This window comes from Mya arenaria, chromosome 1, assembly GCF_026914265.1.
Source record: "Mya arenaria isolate MELC-2E11 chromosome 1, ASM2691426v1".
Taxonomy (NCBI): domain Eukaryota; kingdom Metazoa; phylum Mollusca; class Bivalvia; order Myida; family Myidae; genus Mya; species Mya arenaria.
Window position 1 is genome coordinate 14,009,301 of NC_069122.1, and position 19,216 is coordinate 14,028,516.

The 19,216-nt window shown below is 34.8% G+C and overlaps 1 protein-coding gene across 1 annotated transcript; it reads left to right on the forward strand.

Moving 5' to 3' along the window:
* Window positions 1–5,424: 5,424 nt before the first annotated feature.
* Window positions 5,425–19,107, forward strand: LOC128234549 (solute carrier family 23 member 1-like). Its single transcript, XM_052948821.1, has 13 exons — window positions 5,425–5,826; window positions 8,846–9,003; window positions 9,556–9,656; window positions 10,671–10,738; window positions 11,730–11,911; window positions 12,884–13,004; window positions 13,386–13,542; window positions 13,897–14,046; window positions 14,319–14,422; window positions 14,840–14,981; window positions 15,755–15,886; window positions 16,733–16,828; window positions 17,483–19,107. Exons 1-13 carry the CDS (start codon window positions 5,554–5,556, stop codon window positions 17,689–17,691), a joined length of 1,893 nt encoding a protein of 630 aa, XP_052804781.1. The 5' UTR covers window positions 5,425–5,553; the 3' UTR covers window positions 17,692–19,107.
* Window positions 19,108–19,216: the final 109 nt, after the last annotated feature.

The following is a 19,216-nucleotide window of genomic DNA, read 5'->3' on the forward strand; positions in this document are numbered from 1 at the left end:
GTAAATTTACGATAATGGCAGATCGTAAAATCTATCTGAAACGCACCCCTGTATCGTGTGTCCAAAGGTCCGTCAGTCCGCCAACTACGTTGTCAAAAATAACGCGTTCTATAATAACGCGATTTGTAACAACGTGATCCATTATAACGCGTTATATAATAACGCGATTTGAAACAATGTGATCCATTATTATAAGTATCTATCAACTGTTTCCGGTACAGTTAGAAAAATCCGACCCGAGGGCACGTGCGTCAGCCGGTTATGAGGCTTGCCGAGTTACCGGCCACGTAGCGTGCCCGAGGGTCGGATTTTTCGATCTGGACCGGAAATACATGATTGATATTTTTTCTTGCATATCTAAATTTAACAATTTGTTCAAACAAAATGACGTTGAAATCGAAATTTTGTACTATAACACCAAAAAGCGCGAGCGACGTTGTTTACTGACGTCATAGAGCGGAGTAATTTAAAACAATTAAAAATATCGTATTTTACGATTATTTATTTTCAATTTTAATTAAAACAAATATATTTGATTGCGCTTTATGGCATAATATATATTTCATAAACCATACAATAATATGAAATAAGAAATGGCGCGTTGTTGCGCATAACTCATCTTACATTGGGTATATAAGATGGGTTTTTCCAGCACTGGTCACATGACCGGAAACACACGTCCGGTATGTCCGGTTCTATAATCATACGATTCGTAACAACGTGGTCCAATAAAACGCGTTTTTTAATAATAGCGAGGTTTATTACACCGTGATCCAGTATAACGCGTTCGATAATAATGCGATTCGTAACAACGCGAAACAATATAACGCGTTCTATAATCATGCGATTCGTAACAACGTGATCCATTATAACGCGTTCTATAATCATGCGATTCGTAACAACGTGATCATTTATAACGCGTTCTATAATAATGCGATTCGTAACAACGTAATGCAATGTAACGCGTTCTATAATCATGCGATTCGTAACAACGTGACCCATTATAACGCGTTCTATAATAGTGCGATTCGTAACAACGTGATCCATTATAACGCGTTCTATAATAATGCGATTCGTAACAACGTGATCCAATATAACGCGTTCTATAATAATGCGATTCGTAACAACGTGAAAGAATATAATAACGCGTTCTATAATCATGCGATTTGTAACAACGTGATCCATTATAACGCGTTCTATAATCATGCGATTCGTAACAACGTGATCCATTATAACACGTTATATACTAATGCGATTCGTAACAACGTGATCCATTATAACGCGTTTTATAATCATGCGATTCGTAACAACGTGAAACAATATAACTCGTTCTATAATCATGCGATTCGTAGCAACGTCATACAATTTAACGCGTTCTATAATCATGTGATTCGTAGCAACATGAAACAATATAACGCGTTCTATAATCATGCGATTCGTAACAACGTGATCCAATATAACTCGTTCTATAATCATGCGATTCGTAACAACGTGATCCAATATAACTCGTTCTATAATAATGCGATTCGTAGCAACTTGATCAAATATAACAAGTTCTATGATAAAGCGATTCGTAGCAACTTGATCAAATATAACTCGTTCTATGATAATGCGATTCGTAGAAACTTGATCAAATATAACTCGTTCTATAATAATGCGATCCGTAACAAGGTGACCCAATATAACTCGTTCTATGATAATGCGATTCGTAACAACTTGATCAAATAAAACGCGTTCTATAATAGCGCGATTTCCAACAACTTGATCCAACATAACGCGTTCTATAATCATGCGATTCGTAACAACGTGATCCATTATAACGCGTTCTATAATAATGCGATCCGTAACAACGTGATCCAATAAAACGCGTTCTATAATAATACGATTCGTAACAACGTCATCCAATAAAACGCGTTCTATAATAATACGATTCCTAGCAACGTGATCCAATAAAACGCGTTTCAAATAATGCAATTCGTAACAACATGATCCAATATAACGCGTTCTTTAACAATGATATTCCTAGCAAAGTGATCTATTATAACGCGTTTAAAATAATGCAATTGGTAACAACTTTATACAATATAACACGTTCTATAATAATGCGATTCGTAGCAACGTGATCCAATATAACGCTATTAAAATAATGCGATTCGTAACGACTTGATCCAATATAACGTCATCCATAATAAAGCGATACTTAACAACGTGATTCAATGTACCGCGATCAATTTTTACGAAGTCACAATTTATCTCCGTCAATATAACGCGATTCGACATAGCACGATCACTATCACCCGATCCCTAGCAACGTTATCCAATATAACTCAGTTCAGTATCATGCGTTGCGACATAACGTGATCCCTAAAAAGGCTGTTTAATATAAAGCTATCCATAACAACCCTATTTAAAATAACGAGCGCAAATATAGCGCAATCTCTGACAAAGTGATTAGCAATAACGCGATCCTATAAAACGCTATTTTTAAAACGCAGTATCTTATAATGCAATATTAAATCGATTCGGCCCCATATAACGCAATTCCTAAAAACGTTTTATCTGATAGAGCGATCTTTAGTTATGCGACCTCAATATAACGCAATCCAAAATACCGTGATCCAATACAGAGCTGTTCAATACTAACGCGTTCCCTTATAGCACGACCAATAATAGTGTGATTTAATTAGATGACATCTTTATCTGCAATTGAACGCCATGTCGTGAAGGTGGTGGTGAATGAATCATTTGTAAAACTAATTTTTATGTGCATATTTAAATATATTTAAATATAAACATTGTCTGTGTGAATTTCGATTTTCTCATTGATATGATGTTCATACTGGTGCATTAAACATTGTTTTGTCAGTTAGAAGACAACCATTATTTTTATGTAAATTTTAAAAAGTCAAATGAATTATACTCAGTTATCATCAGTAGTAAAATGAAACTTGTTCCATTAACCGTACAGTGTTTTTGACAAGGCCAATGGGAGTTCAACCACATGTTATTGTATAGTGTTTGTATAGTTACGTGTATTAATCTCGGTCACGCTGCTCCGCCAATCTTCAATCTTAGACGACATTTTTGGACGCGCGTTTAATGTAACCATATGTCTGCAGGGAAACATTTCTTGCAAAATCAAACCGTTCCTTTTTAAAGCCTGAATACATTACTTTGCTTATGGCGTATATGAAGGCCGGAAAAAGAATCCCAATACATGTGATTTGCTATACAACAAAGTAGAAACACTAATTTCTGAGATATATTGTCGACGTGCTAACCATATCTCAAACAACTCCTTACTTTATTTAACGTTAACAAACTGTGTTGGTTTGTATCTCGGTTGCCTCGCAAGGCACACACTGCAAACGGGAAGCCAAATCGACCACGTTGGCAGCAAACTACGTTACATAACTGGATCCATATATTGGTCGACGAATATGTGGATTAAATAATATTGTTTCAATGACGTCAGTGTGCTTGTGACGACGTGATTCACGACTGATGTTTTAACGTTTTTAAGGTTTTAAAACTAATGAATTAACATAATATTATTTCAACTGAAATTTCTTTATCTTAAAGTAAACCAAATATACTTCCCATTGAGTAATATTTGTGTAGCATTCATATAACCCGTCAATTGACAGTACAATATCAAGAAAGTAACATGACGGACAGACAGACAGACAGACAGACAGACAGACAGACAGACAGACAGACAGACAGACAGACAGACAGACAAGACAGACAGACAGACAGACAGAAATATTTATTACGACGTGTACATAGTACATTGTCAATAAACTTATACATATTTCATGAAATATACAAATAACATTCAAAAGGACTATGATGATATTTATATATAAATAAATATAGTAAACATTCACATGTCTGGTAAATAAAGAACTAGAAAGAAAAAACACATCTAAAAAGACAAAACGCATCCAAAAACACAGAAAAAAACCATAGAGTAATAATTGTTTGTCATTTATGGTACCGAGGTTGTAGCTTTCAAAATATCTAAACAAATTATCAAATTTTATGTAAAAATCCACGACGGAAATGCTTCTGTCAATTCATCATAATGATAATTAAACAAGTTTTAATAGTGTTACGCCCCATTATTATATATGTAACATCAGTTTCCACATTTCACATAATTCATACAGTCAGGTTATTTATTTTTTCACCAGTCCCAGAAGAAAATAAAGCATATATATTTAACAATAACAAATATTTGAGTTTTGATTTAACGACAATGCTTCATTATTATTCTCCCTTTGTTCTAGTTCTATACCAAAACATGGATATCGAGATAAAAGGGGTTTTTCTGTTAAAGGGCTCTATTTCAAAATTAAGAAATCGGAAAATGATCCCATATGATAAACACTGAAAACAACATGCAAATTCTTATTTATTTATATGTAAAGAAATATTACTTGTACATGTGATCAAAATTGGTGTTGCGTTTAATATTGGCTTGTGGATTTGCACTTTAAATTAATCTAACTTGTATTTGTACGCTCGCTAATACGCCAATAAATCTATTTTCTCGTGATATTGTTATAATCTTGTAAAACTTTAATACATACATACACACTCTCAATCATGTTGTGCATAAAGGAAGATGCAAATTGCACGCTATCGAATTAAATTGATGGTTTCACGACGCATAAAGTCATAACAATATAAATAGTTGTCGTCGATTAACAATTGATTATATTCCGAGACATAGAACAAAACGATGACGCTAAACACAGATAGAAGAAATTATTTGTCCTGCGGCCGTATTCATTAACTAAGCATATTCGTGAAACATTAAGACTTAGTGAATATGTTCTTACTTCTGACAAGGATTACTTTAAATCTAATGTGGCCATGTTAAAGCTTGACCACACCTTGCATATTTTCATAATTTTGTTCTACTAACAGTGTAATTGTATGTTTGTTTAGCTCAGTAAAAAGACAATTGTATACGTTAGAAAATTGAATCTTTGTTGCTTTCTGTATACTGCCTCGTACTGTTTATCCCAGAGTGAGCGACTTCGATCGTGGATGTTTATTCCTGATTAGTCGGATGCTATCTTTCAGCCATTCATCGAAATCCCAAAAAGAACATTAAACCGTGAAACTCTTAAAGAGCCTGATGTTATTAAGGTCGTTTATCAGTTCACAAAGGTGACCATGTAACCTAATAAACGACATTGACCGTGAATGCTCATGTTCAGCCTGATGTTATCATAGGCATTATGATGATTATATATCAATGTGGTCTACCTTCATATTGAACCTTGAACTCACTGAGACACCAATAACAATTTTCATCACTCAAGGATAGACAGTTTTGCGCTTATTATTAGTCAGATTAAGTTTTTCGATCTTCAGCGGACCGTAAATGACGAGCAGAACATAGGACAGATAAATAATTGAGCAAAACCACACAACAGTTTGTAAAGATAAGATTTTCATTTGTGGAGTGCATTTTGTGTATTTAGTTGTTATTTAATGGTTGGAAAGGAAAGGAAGCAAACTGCATAAATCTGAACCGAAATGAACGAACCAAACAAAGAAAACAATGACGCAAAAGCAGATGAATCTAGTTGTCGACTGGGGACAAATCAAAATGTGGAATTCCATCAACAATCGGGCGACAGAGATGCAATGCAGACGAAATTTGATCAAAACGACAGAAAAGTACTGGAGCAGACGACAAAAATGAAAATGCCAATGGTTAACTTGCAAATGGATGACGAAGAATCCCTATTCCACTATGACGTTTTTGAAAATCCACCCGTACCTATGACGTTGTTTTTCGCCATGCAGGTAATGTTTTAATATTTTTCAATTATGGTTTTGTTATCAAATATCAGAAATTATTCAACCACCAATATTCACAAAATTAACCACGGGGAACTATTGAAACTGTTTGAAGCATCATACACTAGGTATAAAAGCAGCAACAAATTAACTCAAAACCGACATTTAGTGACAATTAATGAATGCGACTACAAAGAAATGCTGAACACCAAACAACTTATATATAACAACACAAACTCGACTCAGCAGAAATACCATGTGTAACAGAGCAACCACGACACAGCAGTGAACCATAGCTTTAACAACAGAATTCCATTAAACAGGAAACACTCGGTGTATATCTGACGACAAGGTGCTATAGCAAACAGCAAAAACAAGAAATGAATACAACAACAAGTAGTAAAGATAACAACAAACATCATGCTCGATACAAAACTACAGACACACAATACAACAGCAAGCAGTAGGAACGAATGGTGCAACAAATAGTATGTGCAACAACAAACACTAGTATATATATATATATATATATATAGGGCATAACAACCATCACTATGTGCTACAAACACTCGACATTGTTAACGCAAGAGCAAGTCATTCTTAAAAGAGCAGGCGATATCTGCAACAATCAACAGCAGTAAACCTTAGCTTTAACAATTAAACTCGATTCAAGGTTTTATCATTTGTTTAACGTTTGGTAAAACCTTGTCCATCTGTAGATAAACCCAAGTTATGTTCACCAATAAGTATTGCTTAAATACAGTATGAATTTAAACAATCAATACTTTGTGAAAGAAAGTATTTTTCCCACAACGAAAACAAAATTAAGCAACACCGATAAGATAAAAACGCAGACACTTTGTCGCAACAACAAAAATATCGGTTAAATATAAACAGTTCAACGGGACACATGTTTAACTTAAAGTAGCTGCACTAACAAACAAGAAACAGTTATAGGCGCAACAACAAATAATAGAAAATAGGAGCTTTAAATATCTGAACATACCCCAGATGATAACATTATAAGAAAAAAAGGAAATTGCCAAAAACTATCATAAAATTTATATCGTTGTGTATAACGCATTAAATCTTACTGACTGACGTATAACATTGCTAACGACCCTCGATCTTTAGCAGTTTTTGTTTACATTCCTATTTGAAATTCACTGGGTTTGTGAACCACGTAAATTCCAGTAAAAAATAAATAGCGTCATTATATGTATCTTTACTAATCATGTGACTTTCACATGCTAAATATGCATACTTCAAACTTGGAAACCATTATGCGCTTTTTTAAACGGGTAAACGAGGCTGAGGAGCGGCAAAATTCGTAGTAAATTTTTAATGCCTGAACTTGGTTAATCACATACAATGTATCTATAAACATAATCAGGAATTAAAAAGTTGACGTCTTTTCCAATAGGCAATTGTGACAAGAGCACTAATACATAAGCCCGGTTTCGTTGGATTTGACTTGATTTTGTGATATTGTCACTAATTTATTTCACCAGTTTCGTTACTGATGTCTTGACATTGCGATATGGGCACTTATTTATATGCCTGGTTTATATTCTGATGTCTTGAAATTGTGATGAGGGCACTGAATCTACGTACGGTATGTTACTAGTGTCTTGCCATTGTGATTAAGGCATTTATACCTATGCTCGATTAGATACTGGTGTCTTGACGTGGTGATAAGAACACTAATAGCTATATCCGATATGTTGCTGGTTTCTTCACATTGTGATTATGGCACTAATATGGGCCTGATTTCGTTACTTACGTCTTGGTTTTGTGACAATAGCACTAATATTGATTGCCGGACTCGTTACTTATATTTTGAAATTGTGACAAGGCCAATAATCTCGATTCGCATTTTCGTAATTTGTGCATTAGCATTATGACATGGACACTTATATCGTGTCCCGACTTTGTTATTGGAGAATTGGTATTACGACAAGAGCACTAATATCGCTTTCCGATTTCGTTTACATAAATGGTCATTGTGACCCGTGCTTAAATCGATTTCAGGCTTCGTTACTTGTGTCTTTGCAGTATGACAAGGTCAACAATATCTATACTAGGTTTGAATTATGTTGCCTTTTGAATTTACACGGACCCTTATATTTAGGCTCGGTTCGTTATTTATGTCATGGCAGTGTGACACGGGCACTAATATCGGTGCTCGCTTCGTAATTGAGGCCATGGCAGTGTGACACGGGCACTAATATTGGTGCTCGCTTCGTAATCGATGTCATGCCAGTGTGACACGGGCACTAATATCGGTGCTTGCTTCGTGATTGAGGCCATGGCAGTGTGACACGGGCACTAATATCGGTGCTAGGTTCGTAATTGAAGTCATGGCAGTGTGACACGAGCACCAATATCGGTGCTCCTTTTGTAATTGATGCCATGGCAGTTTGACACGGGCACCAATATCGGTGCTCAGTTTGTAATCGATGCCATGGCAGTGTGGCACGGGCACCAATGTCGGTGCTCGGTTCGTAATTGATGTCATGGCAGTGTGACACGGGCACCAATGTCGGTGCTCGTTTCGTGATTGTTGCCAAGGCAGTGTGGCACGGGCACCAATGTCGATGCTCGGTGCGTAATTGATGTCATGGCAGTGTGGCATGGGCTCTCATATCTGTGCTCGGTTCGTAATTGAAGCCATGGCAGTGTGGCACGGGCACTAAAATCGGTGTTCGGTTTCGTTACTGGTATCCTATCATTACGACACGGCCATAAACTATATGTCCGGTTTCGTTACTGATGTCTTTGCGTTATGACAAGGGCACATATATATAGTTTCTGATGTAGTGGTTTTTAACTTGTTTTTTTTTTTTTTTTTTTTTTTTACACAGTGTGATCCTATCCAAAACAGGTTTTATACCTCAATCATGGCTTTCCAAGTTAGGCCCGTGCTTTGTTGTGTGTGTTTTCCTTTAACCATTGCTAAGTTACATAAAAAACAAAAAGCCGTAACTTACCTTTAAATTCAACAGTGCAGTACTTCTGATTGCAGCAAGTGTTGATGTCGCTATCACGAAGTCTTTCCACGGCCTTACTGGTTGCGGACATTGTATGCGCCCGAACGGACGAGAACTTCAAAGCACGTCTTCTTAGCACGACGCTGTTTATTTCCGGTGTGACGTCATTTCTTCAAAACACCATTGGAATAAGGTATGTTTTGTATCAATATAAATATCTAAATTAATATTGTATGTGGTTCCTAATGGCATTTCAAACTATTTTACAAAACCATATAAAGCAAAAGAAGCGATTTTTTTCTTTTTTACTGGCTATTAGTAATATATAGGCTTGGTAATACTTGGAATAGTTCGATGAGTTTTGTATACATTTCCATTGCAAGCGAAATGAGATACGTTGTCAATATAGGTTATATCAACATTGATAACAACATAAATTACTACAATCAGTATAAGTATTACAGAAATATTTAGTCTTAACAGAGTAAACATGTAAAATGAATGGAAGTGTGTATTTTTCAACGATTTTAGTTTCTTTAAACAAAAAAACGACATCAAATGATACGGTAACATTTAATAAATGTACAAGTATTTGCTGATTAAGTTAATACACATTTGAAATTGAATAAAAATCTAACGGAATGCATCAAAGTTTTTTACATCAGGTTACATTTACAATGAAATAATGTATATCGGCAAGAGTATGACTGCGTTATTCGCCTACATTTTATTTCTGCCTCAAAAGACTGCCGTTGTACCAGGGTCCAGCCATGACATATGTTGTGCCTCTCCTTGCTATGTCATCCCTACCCCAATGGAAATGCCCCGACTTGACAGGGTCTACAGGTAAGTACGATACTACGTCTTTTTTAATGTTTGGAGTAGTATTACATGAACGTTGAAGATCCAATTATTACTCTAGTATACCATGTGATCATTGGCTTACCTGATATCAACATAAGAGCACATGTATCGGTATATGAGCATTCGAGAACATACAATATTCATATGTGAGGCTTTTGGACAAACCTCAGAAACGCGAATTGTAAATCCATGTTTTGTACGTGTTCCACCAGTTGCAATATTCTTCTCGTAGTATGTTAACTGATATGGTATTAATCTTCACCGTATTGGTGGTGAGGATTCATTCATTAAAGCCATCAAGAAAATCTTGGCCGAAATTTTCAGTAAAACATATTCTTCAAAACCGTTAATGAAAAACTATTTTGTATTTTGCTTTTACAGGTCTTAGCAAATTATCTGGATAGATGAAACAAAATACTTAAGCCTGTAACGCTAACGAATGTTCGAAACATCGTAGCCTGGGGACAAATTTAAAATTTATTTGAACCTTATGCTCAGAATTAGGATGCAGCGTTTGCTCGTTCCGCTCATCGTGCTTGGGCATTTATCTATCGAAAAGCTTATCCATAAACGTTTAAACATAATACTTATAAAGTCTGAGTATACACACAGTTCGTGTCAAAAAACGCTTAGCACATTATATAACATAAATATTATACCTGATATATCTTCAATAAATTGTTTTGTGTTTTGTCATTGCGTAAGGACTTGACACATAATAAGAACAGTATAGCATGTTTAAGACGCTGACAGTTTTATTCTCGAATTGATGGTGACATTTAAACTACACATTTTTCATAGAATGTTAATTTTGCATGAACTAATTGTACTCTGAATACCACTAAATCACGCCCCTGCAATTAGTACAAACGAGCTGTTACACAAATAAGGAAGTTGATATATAATGAATTAATTTAGAAACTATGAATATTTATGCGAAAAACTACAAAAACAAGATCAGTAGCAAACAGTTGAACCAAATATATTATTTTTCAGCTGCTAACTCTACTATAAACATAACGGACGGCGCCTATGGTGGTGACTATGCTGTAAAAGTACGGCAGGTAAGTGTATCGAAAGTAAACTTTCAATCATTGAAAGAGGTTATTTCAAACAAAATTATTTCAATTAGTATTGGAATTATATGTCAATAATAAGTACTGTATACAAATGTACACACCAATTATTTTCGAATTATTTTCACTTTAATGATCCACATCGACTCAAAAGTGCATATCCAACGAATAAGTATTAACTAGTATTTGATTAGTTTTTATGTAGTGCATCGACCAAACGAATATAGTCTAATGAAAAAATATCCATATTTATTTAATGAAAAAACAACAACTTTGTTTTGACATACTTTTGTATATATTTTAAACAACATGAAAATAAAACAATGCAAATGCAAAATATATATTCGAAATTTGTGAATGCGAACTACCAACTTTATCTCGATCTGAACTACTGATCTGCTTATTACTTGTAGAGTGATAACATTCGTATGATGGTATCAGATATTTGGCACACTGCTATCTTATTTTGGTCATTTACAAGATATGACAGCACATTCAATATGTGATTTAGTTCATAAACCTTGACATAATTAACACTGAATCAGACATTACAATAATCACAATGCTAAGATCATTTGCAAATAAAACAAGTAACGATGTGGCTAACAAACAGATGTAGTATGCAAAATCAGAAAGACGGCATTAATCTATTGCAATGATTAATAATGTTCAATGGTGAATTGTCTTTTCGGTACAAACCTGTTACATTCAACAGATGGTCTTGAAAAGCCAAGTTGAAAGTTGTAAATTCAGAACACTATTTGAGAAGACCGCGGAAGAATCTGATTACCTAAGCATCCATCAAGTATTCCTGAGTTTTTATTGGTACCCAGAAGGACGCCATAAAATCGCTGGAGAATAAACTTTTGGGTCAACGATAAATTGTTCCATCCATTTTTACTAGGAAGAAGAAGTTTCATAATCGCTGGAGCGTTAAAGTGCTGATCAAACGATAAACTATTTTTTTTACAAATTTCAGCTAGAAGGAAGTCTTATGATTGCTGGAGCTGTCCATATGCTGTTTGGCCTAACGGGGATGGTTGGTGTCCTGTTGAGATTCATTGGCCCGGTCACAATCATTCCTGCTCTCACTGTTGTCGCTTTGTACATCTACAGGGCCACTACAAAATTCGCTAAAGCACAGTGGGGTGTAGCTATGTTGTAGGTTTATCATGACTTACCATTGTTAATGTATGTGGGGTTTTTTACTTTAAAATTACCCGACTACTTATCACTGTATGTTCTTGAACATATACTCATTATGGTAGCTACAGTGACAAACCTAGTAGGTTGTTTATTAGCACAGATATTTAATAGTGACTAACTTCACACAATTTTCACTAATTTCAGCCCTGGTGATTATTATTATCATTTTGGCATTCGGAGAGAATAACATAATAGTAAACATGTCGTTCAAACTAGTTTATAATAATAATTAAAGGATATAACCATTTAATAATGTACCCATATCCACCGATGCTAAAACTAGAAAGTTGAAAGGCTTTTTCAACGCTGGCAGACCGATCATCGATCATCAAATGCATTTATAACCTTACAGTATGGCCATTTTTACTTCTACAAATTGCATCTACAAAAAACAGTGTTTGATGAAAAAGGGATAGTTTCCATCAAAAACCTACACTATTTAATTTCATACGCAACTTCTTGTTTGTGCATGAACACTGACTTGTGTGCCCTGGGCAAAATATCAATATCCATCTGTCAAACATACCAATAGCTTTCCGACCGTTTACACAATATTTCTTACGATTTGGCAGCTAGACAGTATGTATTATCAAAACAGTAACTTCCGATTTGGAGTACGTTGCCCTTAAAAGTTTCCAGATACTTTTATTCTGGTATTTATATTGACATTATAGCTAGTGGACTTTGAAACAAGACATTTTCATGAAAATGTAGGCATGCCATACATCTGTATGGACATGAGGATCACGAATGGAATAGTTTTAAAATGTCTTACTTCAAGAGGACTCTTTGAGGAGACTCAGAATAATATCACAATAAATCACAGTTTCGTCAAGTTCAGTGACTTAACTTCTGAAACGTGTTGCTTGCATTATGTTTTCAAAATTTGTTGGAAGCACTGATATATCACATGTAATACATGTTCAGGGTTGTGGCCACAGCGATGGTTTTGTCGTTCTACTTGCGCAGAAAGAACACCCCTATACCTTGCTGGAAACGGGGGCGTGGGTTCTACATATTATGGTTTCCCCTTCATAAGATGTTTGCTGTAAGGTAGCATTTAAAAGTGTATTACTTGAACACATAATATGTCAACCTTCGAAGGCAATGTTGTATTCCTATTCAATTGTTTGACTGATTCTGCCTAGCATCTGATGATTGAAAGAAACTATTATTATATTTGTTTTGCCAATATGCATTCAATTGTATTCTTACGCATATCATGATGAGGAATTACTACTAAATGTTATGATAGCGTTTTGATTAGGCTTTTGAGGGTCAGCACTTTGTTCTCCATAATTGACCCATTGTGGTAGCATCCTTCAAGGGTGGGAAATTCTTATTTACAATCATATTCAAGATATCAGAACGCTATCGCTGAAATATACGACCACCTATGAACCGACCTATAAGTTCGTGTCTTTTGTAGGTCTTGATAGCATGTTTACTTGGCTGGGGAGTAAGTGCTATCCTCACGGTTGCTGGCGTTTTCTCTGATGACACATCAAGTCCGAGCTATTACGCCAGGACGGATTCCAGACTCGCTGTTATCGATGAAACTCCTTGGTTTCTTTTTCCGTATCCAGGTAACTTAATGTTTGTAATTATTAGGAAAAACTTATGTTTCAAACTGTGTGCAATGTATCATTTGACAATATAAAAATGATACTTAAGAAAACCGCCCAATCGTAAAGTGAATAAGACACATGATTAATTGATAAAAGTATATCTGATATACAGAAGTATTATATGATGTCCAAATGCAGGGGTCGAAAATAAGTCAGTGTTATTCGTGTCGGGCTTCAACATTAAATGTCGTGAATTCGAACTCTTAGCATCTCCAAAATGACACAAGTATTGGTGCATTTTTCATACGAACATACAGTTGCATTTTTAATCAAACTGCACTAAGTGAGCAATTAAATACACGATATTTCCAGGTCAATTCGGAGCCCCTCTTTTCGAGACAGGAGCTTTTGTTTCCTTCATGATGGGAACGATTAGCTCCATAATTGACTCAATAGGTGATTACTATGCATGCGCAAAAGTATGTGACGCCCCGCCCCCACCTAATCACGCCGTAAATAGAGGTATGCTCAACACTTACCAATTATATACACTTTGGTTTCTTTTATATATATATATATATATATATATATATATATATATATATATATATATATACTTATTTTATAAATAAGTTATTTAGTAACTAGTGAGGCATCATGTCTGAAGGTAGCAGGAACAGTATGGAAGTTGTGTTTTATTGATAATTTTATTACGCAATTTCTTTCAACATTTAAAAATGCTTTATAAATCTGGACCGTAGTGAAATGTTACTTTCGAGTTGTATCTTACTCAGGTATAGCAGTTGAAGGTATGATGAGCTTCTTCGGAGGATGGTGCGGTGCGGGACATGCCACGTCAACATTTGGAGGAAACATCGGAGCTATTGGCATCACCAGGGTATGTTGACTTAAAGGTTACACTCTGAAAATTCAAGGATGTTTGGTTTAGTACGCTTTTTTGTATCACAGCGAAAACATAAAGTAGATATATACTTGCAATTGATGCAAAATGAGGAATATTAGTATCATTCGAGTAAACTATCATTTATTGTTATTATTTGTATTTCTACTTGTTTCTGTTTCATTATTAATCTATCTGATTCAGATTTGACTTATAAACAATTTGTGTTTTGGTGTGAGGCTTGATTTTTGGATTTAGTCTTTTGCGTCTTAATCATGTGCTTTTAAGAAGTAATATAGGACACACATTATATAAATACAAGCTTAAATGCCATATTTATACTTAGTGTTACTTGTAAACACAAGATTTACACTGAAAAACCAAATTTTAAGATAATTTTATAACCCTTTTTAGGTGGCGAGTTTGAGAGTATTTCAACTTGTCGGTCTTATCTACATCGTGTTTGGCATTGTGGGTAAGATTGGCGCTGTTTTCGTCACCATTCCCTACAGTGTCGTCGGTGGCATGATGATGATCAACTTTGGCGTCCTCATCGGTAGCTTTGTATAATTTCTAAATTTATTATTTTTTTAAATGTTTATCTTCATTCTAGACAAAAATATACATGGCATACATTACATGAGGATTGCATACTAACCGATAAGTAGACCATTACTTTCAGTGTGAGATCGAAATATATTGCAACGAGTATGGACCAAAAGCTGTATATCACAAGATGCTTCACGAAGTAAAATATATTTCGATCTTACACTGCAACAATTTTGTTTTATTATATACCTGCAAAGGAAGTGACAGCTATTTAAAGCTTGATTAAAACAGCACGCTAAATATTTCGGTATTGACGTCGTTATGATTGTGCCCTGTTCGTGCTGACGTTTTATTTGGAAGTAAAAGCAGGCTAAAACTTTAAAACAGTGAATAAACAGAGAGCTGTCATGTTTTATTATATCTATGATAATGAATGTTTTTTGATAAAAGTTCCACTACTTTAAAGTTTAAACTTCATGCCATGCCATGAACATTGCAAAAATGGTACCGAATCGATACCCATGGGTTATGAGACTAATATGTTGTGGTGGTATAGGTGTCCTTTGTGTTACCCAACTAGTGTTAAATTCGATCTATGCATTTTTTTTTTACCTTTAAATAAGGACATAAGATCTGGTTTCCACCCAGGAAATGGACCAGAGAGAGAGAGAGAGAGAGAGAGAGAGAGAGAGAGAGAGAGAGAGAGAGAGAGAGAGAGAGAGAAGAAACCCGTTGAAAAGATCTGAATATTTTTACCAGTACTGACTGTGAACATTACAGGTGTGATGCTCTCAAATATGCAGTTTATTGACATGTCGTCGACTCGAAGTCTGGCCATCATCGGAATGTCAATGTTGATAGCACTCATGACCCCGTATTGGATCGAAACCACGGACGAGCCAATAAACACGGGTAAAGCTTTTAAATATATATTGTTTTATATAATTTTAGATTTAGATTAAGATTTATTTTATTTTCCGATAACATTTTTGTACGAATGTTATCGTTTGACCAATAATGCGATGTTTAGAATCCGCAATGATACAATATAAGTATATAAATGATGGCTTTGTATTTTTTATCGCAAATCATACAGTATACAGATGATAATACAAAGGTTACAAACCGCTTCTAGTTCTTGAACAGAAACGTTTAGTTACACATGCACGTTAAAGGTGCAGTTGACTTCAATAGTAAAGAATTTTCTCTAATGTCTTATTTCACGTGTAGCCTCATTGTTATATTGTTACTGACACCCAAGTACCTTCAAAAGCATGCAGCTGATAAAAAGTCGGTTTTCAATACTTTATCAACGTGGTCTTTCTTTTTTGATTGTTATAAGTTTAAAATAGATCATCATTTTGTAGATTTTACAAATTTGGATTATAAATGATGAATCTATTAACTAATTTATGAACTGTCAATATTTAGCGTGACTTTAGGGGACGAAGACTTCATGACTGGCGTTACCATTTTAAAACAGTAGTTTGCAGGAGCCTGTTTACCATTGCTAAAATAATTTCCCTTTTAATTACACATTATGTATTGTAATCACATTACACCGTAGATATTTGCTATTTTATTTTATAGCTATAATATGTATGTTTAATTGTATTATTAAACTTTTCTTTTACCCCGGGTGTCATCGCTTAACAAATCAATTTCATAGATTATAACTCATAGTTTTCGGCTATTCTCATGTCACTGTTGCAACTGGTATGGGGTTTTTTGGTGATTGAACTTTTTATGTGTGTGCAGGAATACCGACATTGGACAATTTGTTCACCATGCTACTGGCCAACCCCGCATTTGTTGCTGGCGTCCTCGCATGTTTTATGGACAACACTATTCCAGGTATGTGTTTTTAGTCGTCTGTTCGTTAAAAGTTTATTTATCCTATCCACCAATTTACATTTGCAAAATAATAAGGTATGTGTATTCCGGTGGTGGCGGGATTCATGTTACAGGGTTATGTGTATGAAAACACTTAGTAACTAACACGTCTTGTCTGTAATCTGTTAACTGACATCTTGCTATTATACAAAAAAAATATACATGTTCAGGTATATCAATGAAAAGAATAATACTTTTGACAGTTGGGAAAGGCGTGATTTTATATTTGAATACTTGATAATCCCACCTTTTCAATAAATGCATAGTTTTATTTAAAAAAAAAATCCTGCTCGAAAATATCCACTACCGGTATACACCTTAATTTAACTATGACACCGCCGTAACGTGCAGGGTGGAACGGTTTCATGTTCTTAATCTATGATATAACAGGAAAACAGCCGTCTTTCAGTTCACAAACCTGAAGTTGGTCGTTTTAGTTTGCTTATTAACAGTACGTGTTTGTCATCACGCTTATTTCTAAGAAACAATCCTACTTAGTGTTCAACGGCTGTCTCGATACAGAACCGAGGTTTGAGTGAGAAATCTGTCAACCGGTCTTCTGAAAAACTTTAATAATCATACATGTATTTAAAAAAAAACATTCAATCTTAACAGGCTCGGATGAGGAACGAGGAATGGTATCCTGGAAGAAAAGCCTTGGAGTTGATGAAGACGACCTTGACACTGAGACCAAGGTCATAAACAAAGAGGTCGAGAGACGACGGAAAGTGATGCAGACTGTCTACACTGTTCCATATTGTGCAACGTTGCTTAAGAAAATGCCTTTTTTAAGATTTATTCCTTTTTATCCAAAAGGAAATTAATGATTGTTGATCATTTCAATCATTAATTGCAGTCAACATTGTAATTTTGTTGTTAAATTATGTGTACGCAGATAAATTTATATCACACATCGTCATGCTTAAACCATTGCGTTTAGATGCAATTATTATGCAAATGAGTATCTCATATTTTGTCTCATATTTATATTGTGTATTATGTGAACAAAAGACAATTTTCCATCGGCAGTGAATAGCGCCTCCTACTGAATTAAAGATTTTTTATCACATTTTGTACTAAATAGGCCATTATATATTTATGTCTAAGAGATACATTTTAACTTGCATGATATATTGACGATAAATTTTGATTTCAGTGAAAACCCATATGTTTCAAGGTTGGTCTTAGGAAAGGAATTAACACGAACAAAATAACTCTTTAACCACTTTTAATTACCCAGTGTGCGCTGACGTTTTATTTGGAACTGAGAGCGGGCAATAACTTTTCAAAACAGTGAAAAAAACAACAATTCTATTTAATTTACAAATCCCTTAAAATCACCGGAAAGCATATAGTGATATAATAAAAGAGTTTAGATTGTCGGGATTTCATGCATAAATTATCTCAGCAATACAATATGTGTTTGTTGAGATACCAAATTAAATGTGATAATATGCAAAACCTTAACCAGAATTACTACGTCAAATAATAGACGGCCATTATTTGTATTATATGCGAAATACAACAAGCTATGCTTCGTTATAATTCATTATAGTAAATTTTAACTGAAAGTTCACCGAATACAGTTATTTAAAAAGTAGTTCTTCTCACGCCAGACTGAAAGAGATCGAATGTTATAAATTTCCAGGAGCCAGAATCATATGACCACCATTTACGTACAGTTGAATTAACACTCTTTCACCCATAGGCATGAATCAAGCCATTTATGTGAACAAAATGTAAATGCATCCGAATCCATTGCTAACTGCTTTTGTAAAAAAGCATTTGAAGCCTTACTTCCAAATATGCATAAGACATACATGAGTTTTATGAAATTCCATTCCTAAATCTCAGACCAGCAGGCTTAAAATTGTCTAAATTGTTCATATGTTGAGCTCTAAGGCCGATATTTAATTCCAAGCAGCCTCTGTGTGCTTCATAGCGATGCATACAACTCATTGTTGCGTTCTCATAGTCAGAAGTTCTTTACACTCAGGACTCCATTATTGCTGTGTGACACTGCTTTACACTGGGTTTCAACTCAAACATGGACATTAATTACCGGTTAGTTTAATGACCGGTGAATGCAAAAAGGTTCTAAGTGACATCTAAAAAGAAGAAGATAGAACCTTTTCGCTTTCACCCCCCGATGTGGAACAAAAGACTGTAGATGGTGTCTCAAACCTTACCGATTCCACAACATATAACACATATTGCCCCATTAAAATGGTGAGAACATTTTTGACACGAGCATTCCTTGATGTTCATATTTTAATGTTAGAAACCCCCTATACAAACATATTACACCATTGAATTTATTGCTATAAAACAAAGGCATACCAGTGTTTT

Coding starts and splice junctions, on each gene's coding strand:
- LOC128234549 (XM_052948821.1), top strand. CDS start 5,554: ATGAACGAACCAAACAAAGAAAACAATGACGCAAAAGCAGATGAATCT. Junction 9,004..9,555: donor CAAAACACCATTGGAATAAG/GTATGTTTTGTA, acceptor CTGCCTCAAAAG/ACTGCCGTTGTACCAGGGTC. Junction 16,829..17,482: donor TATGGACAACACTATTCCAG/GTATGTGTTTTT, acceptor CAATCTTAACAG/GCTCGGATGAGGAACGAGGA.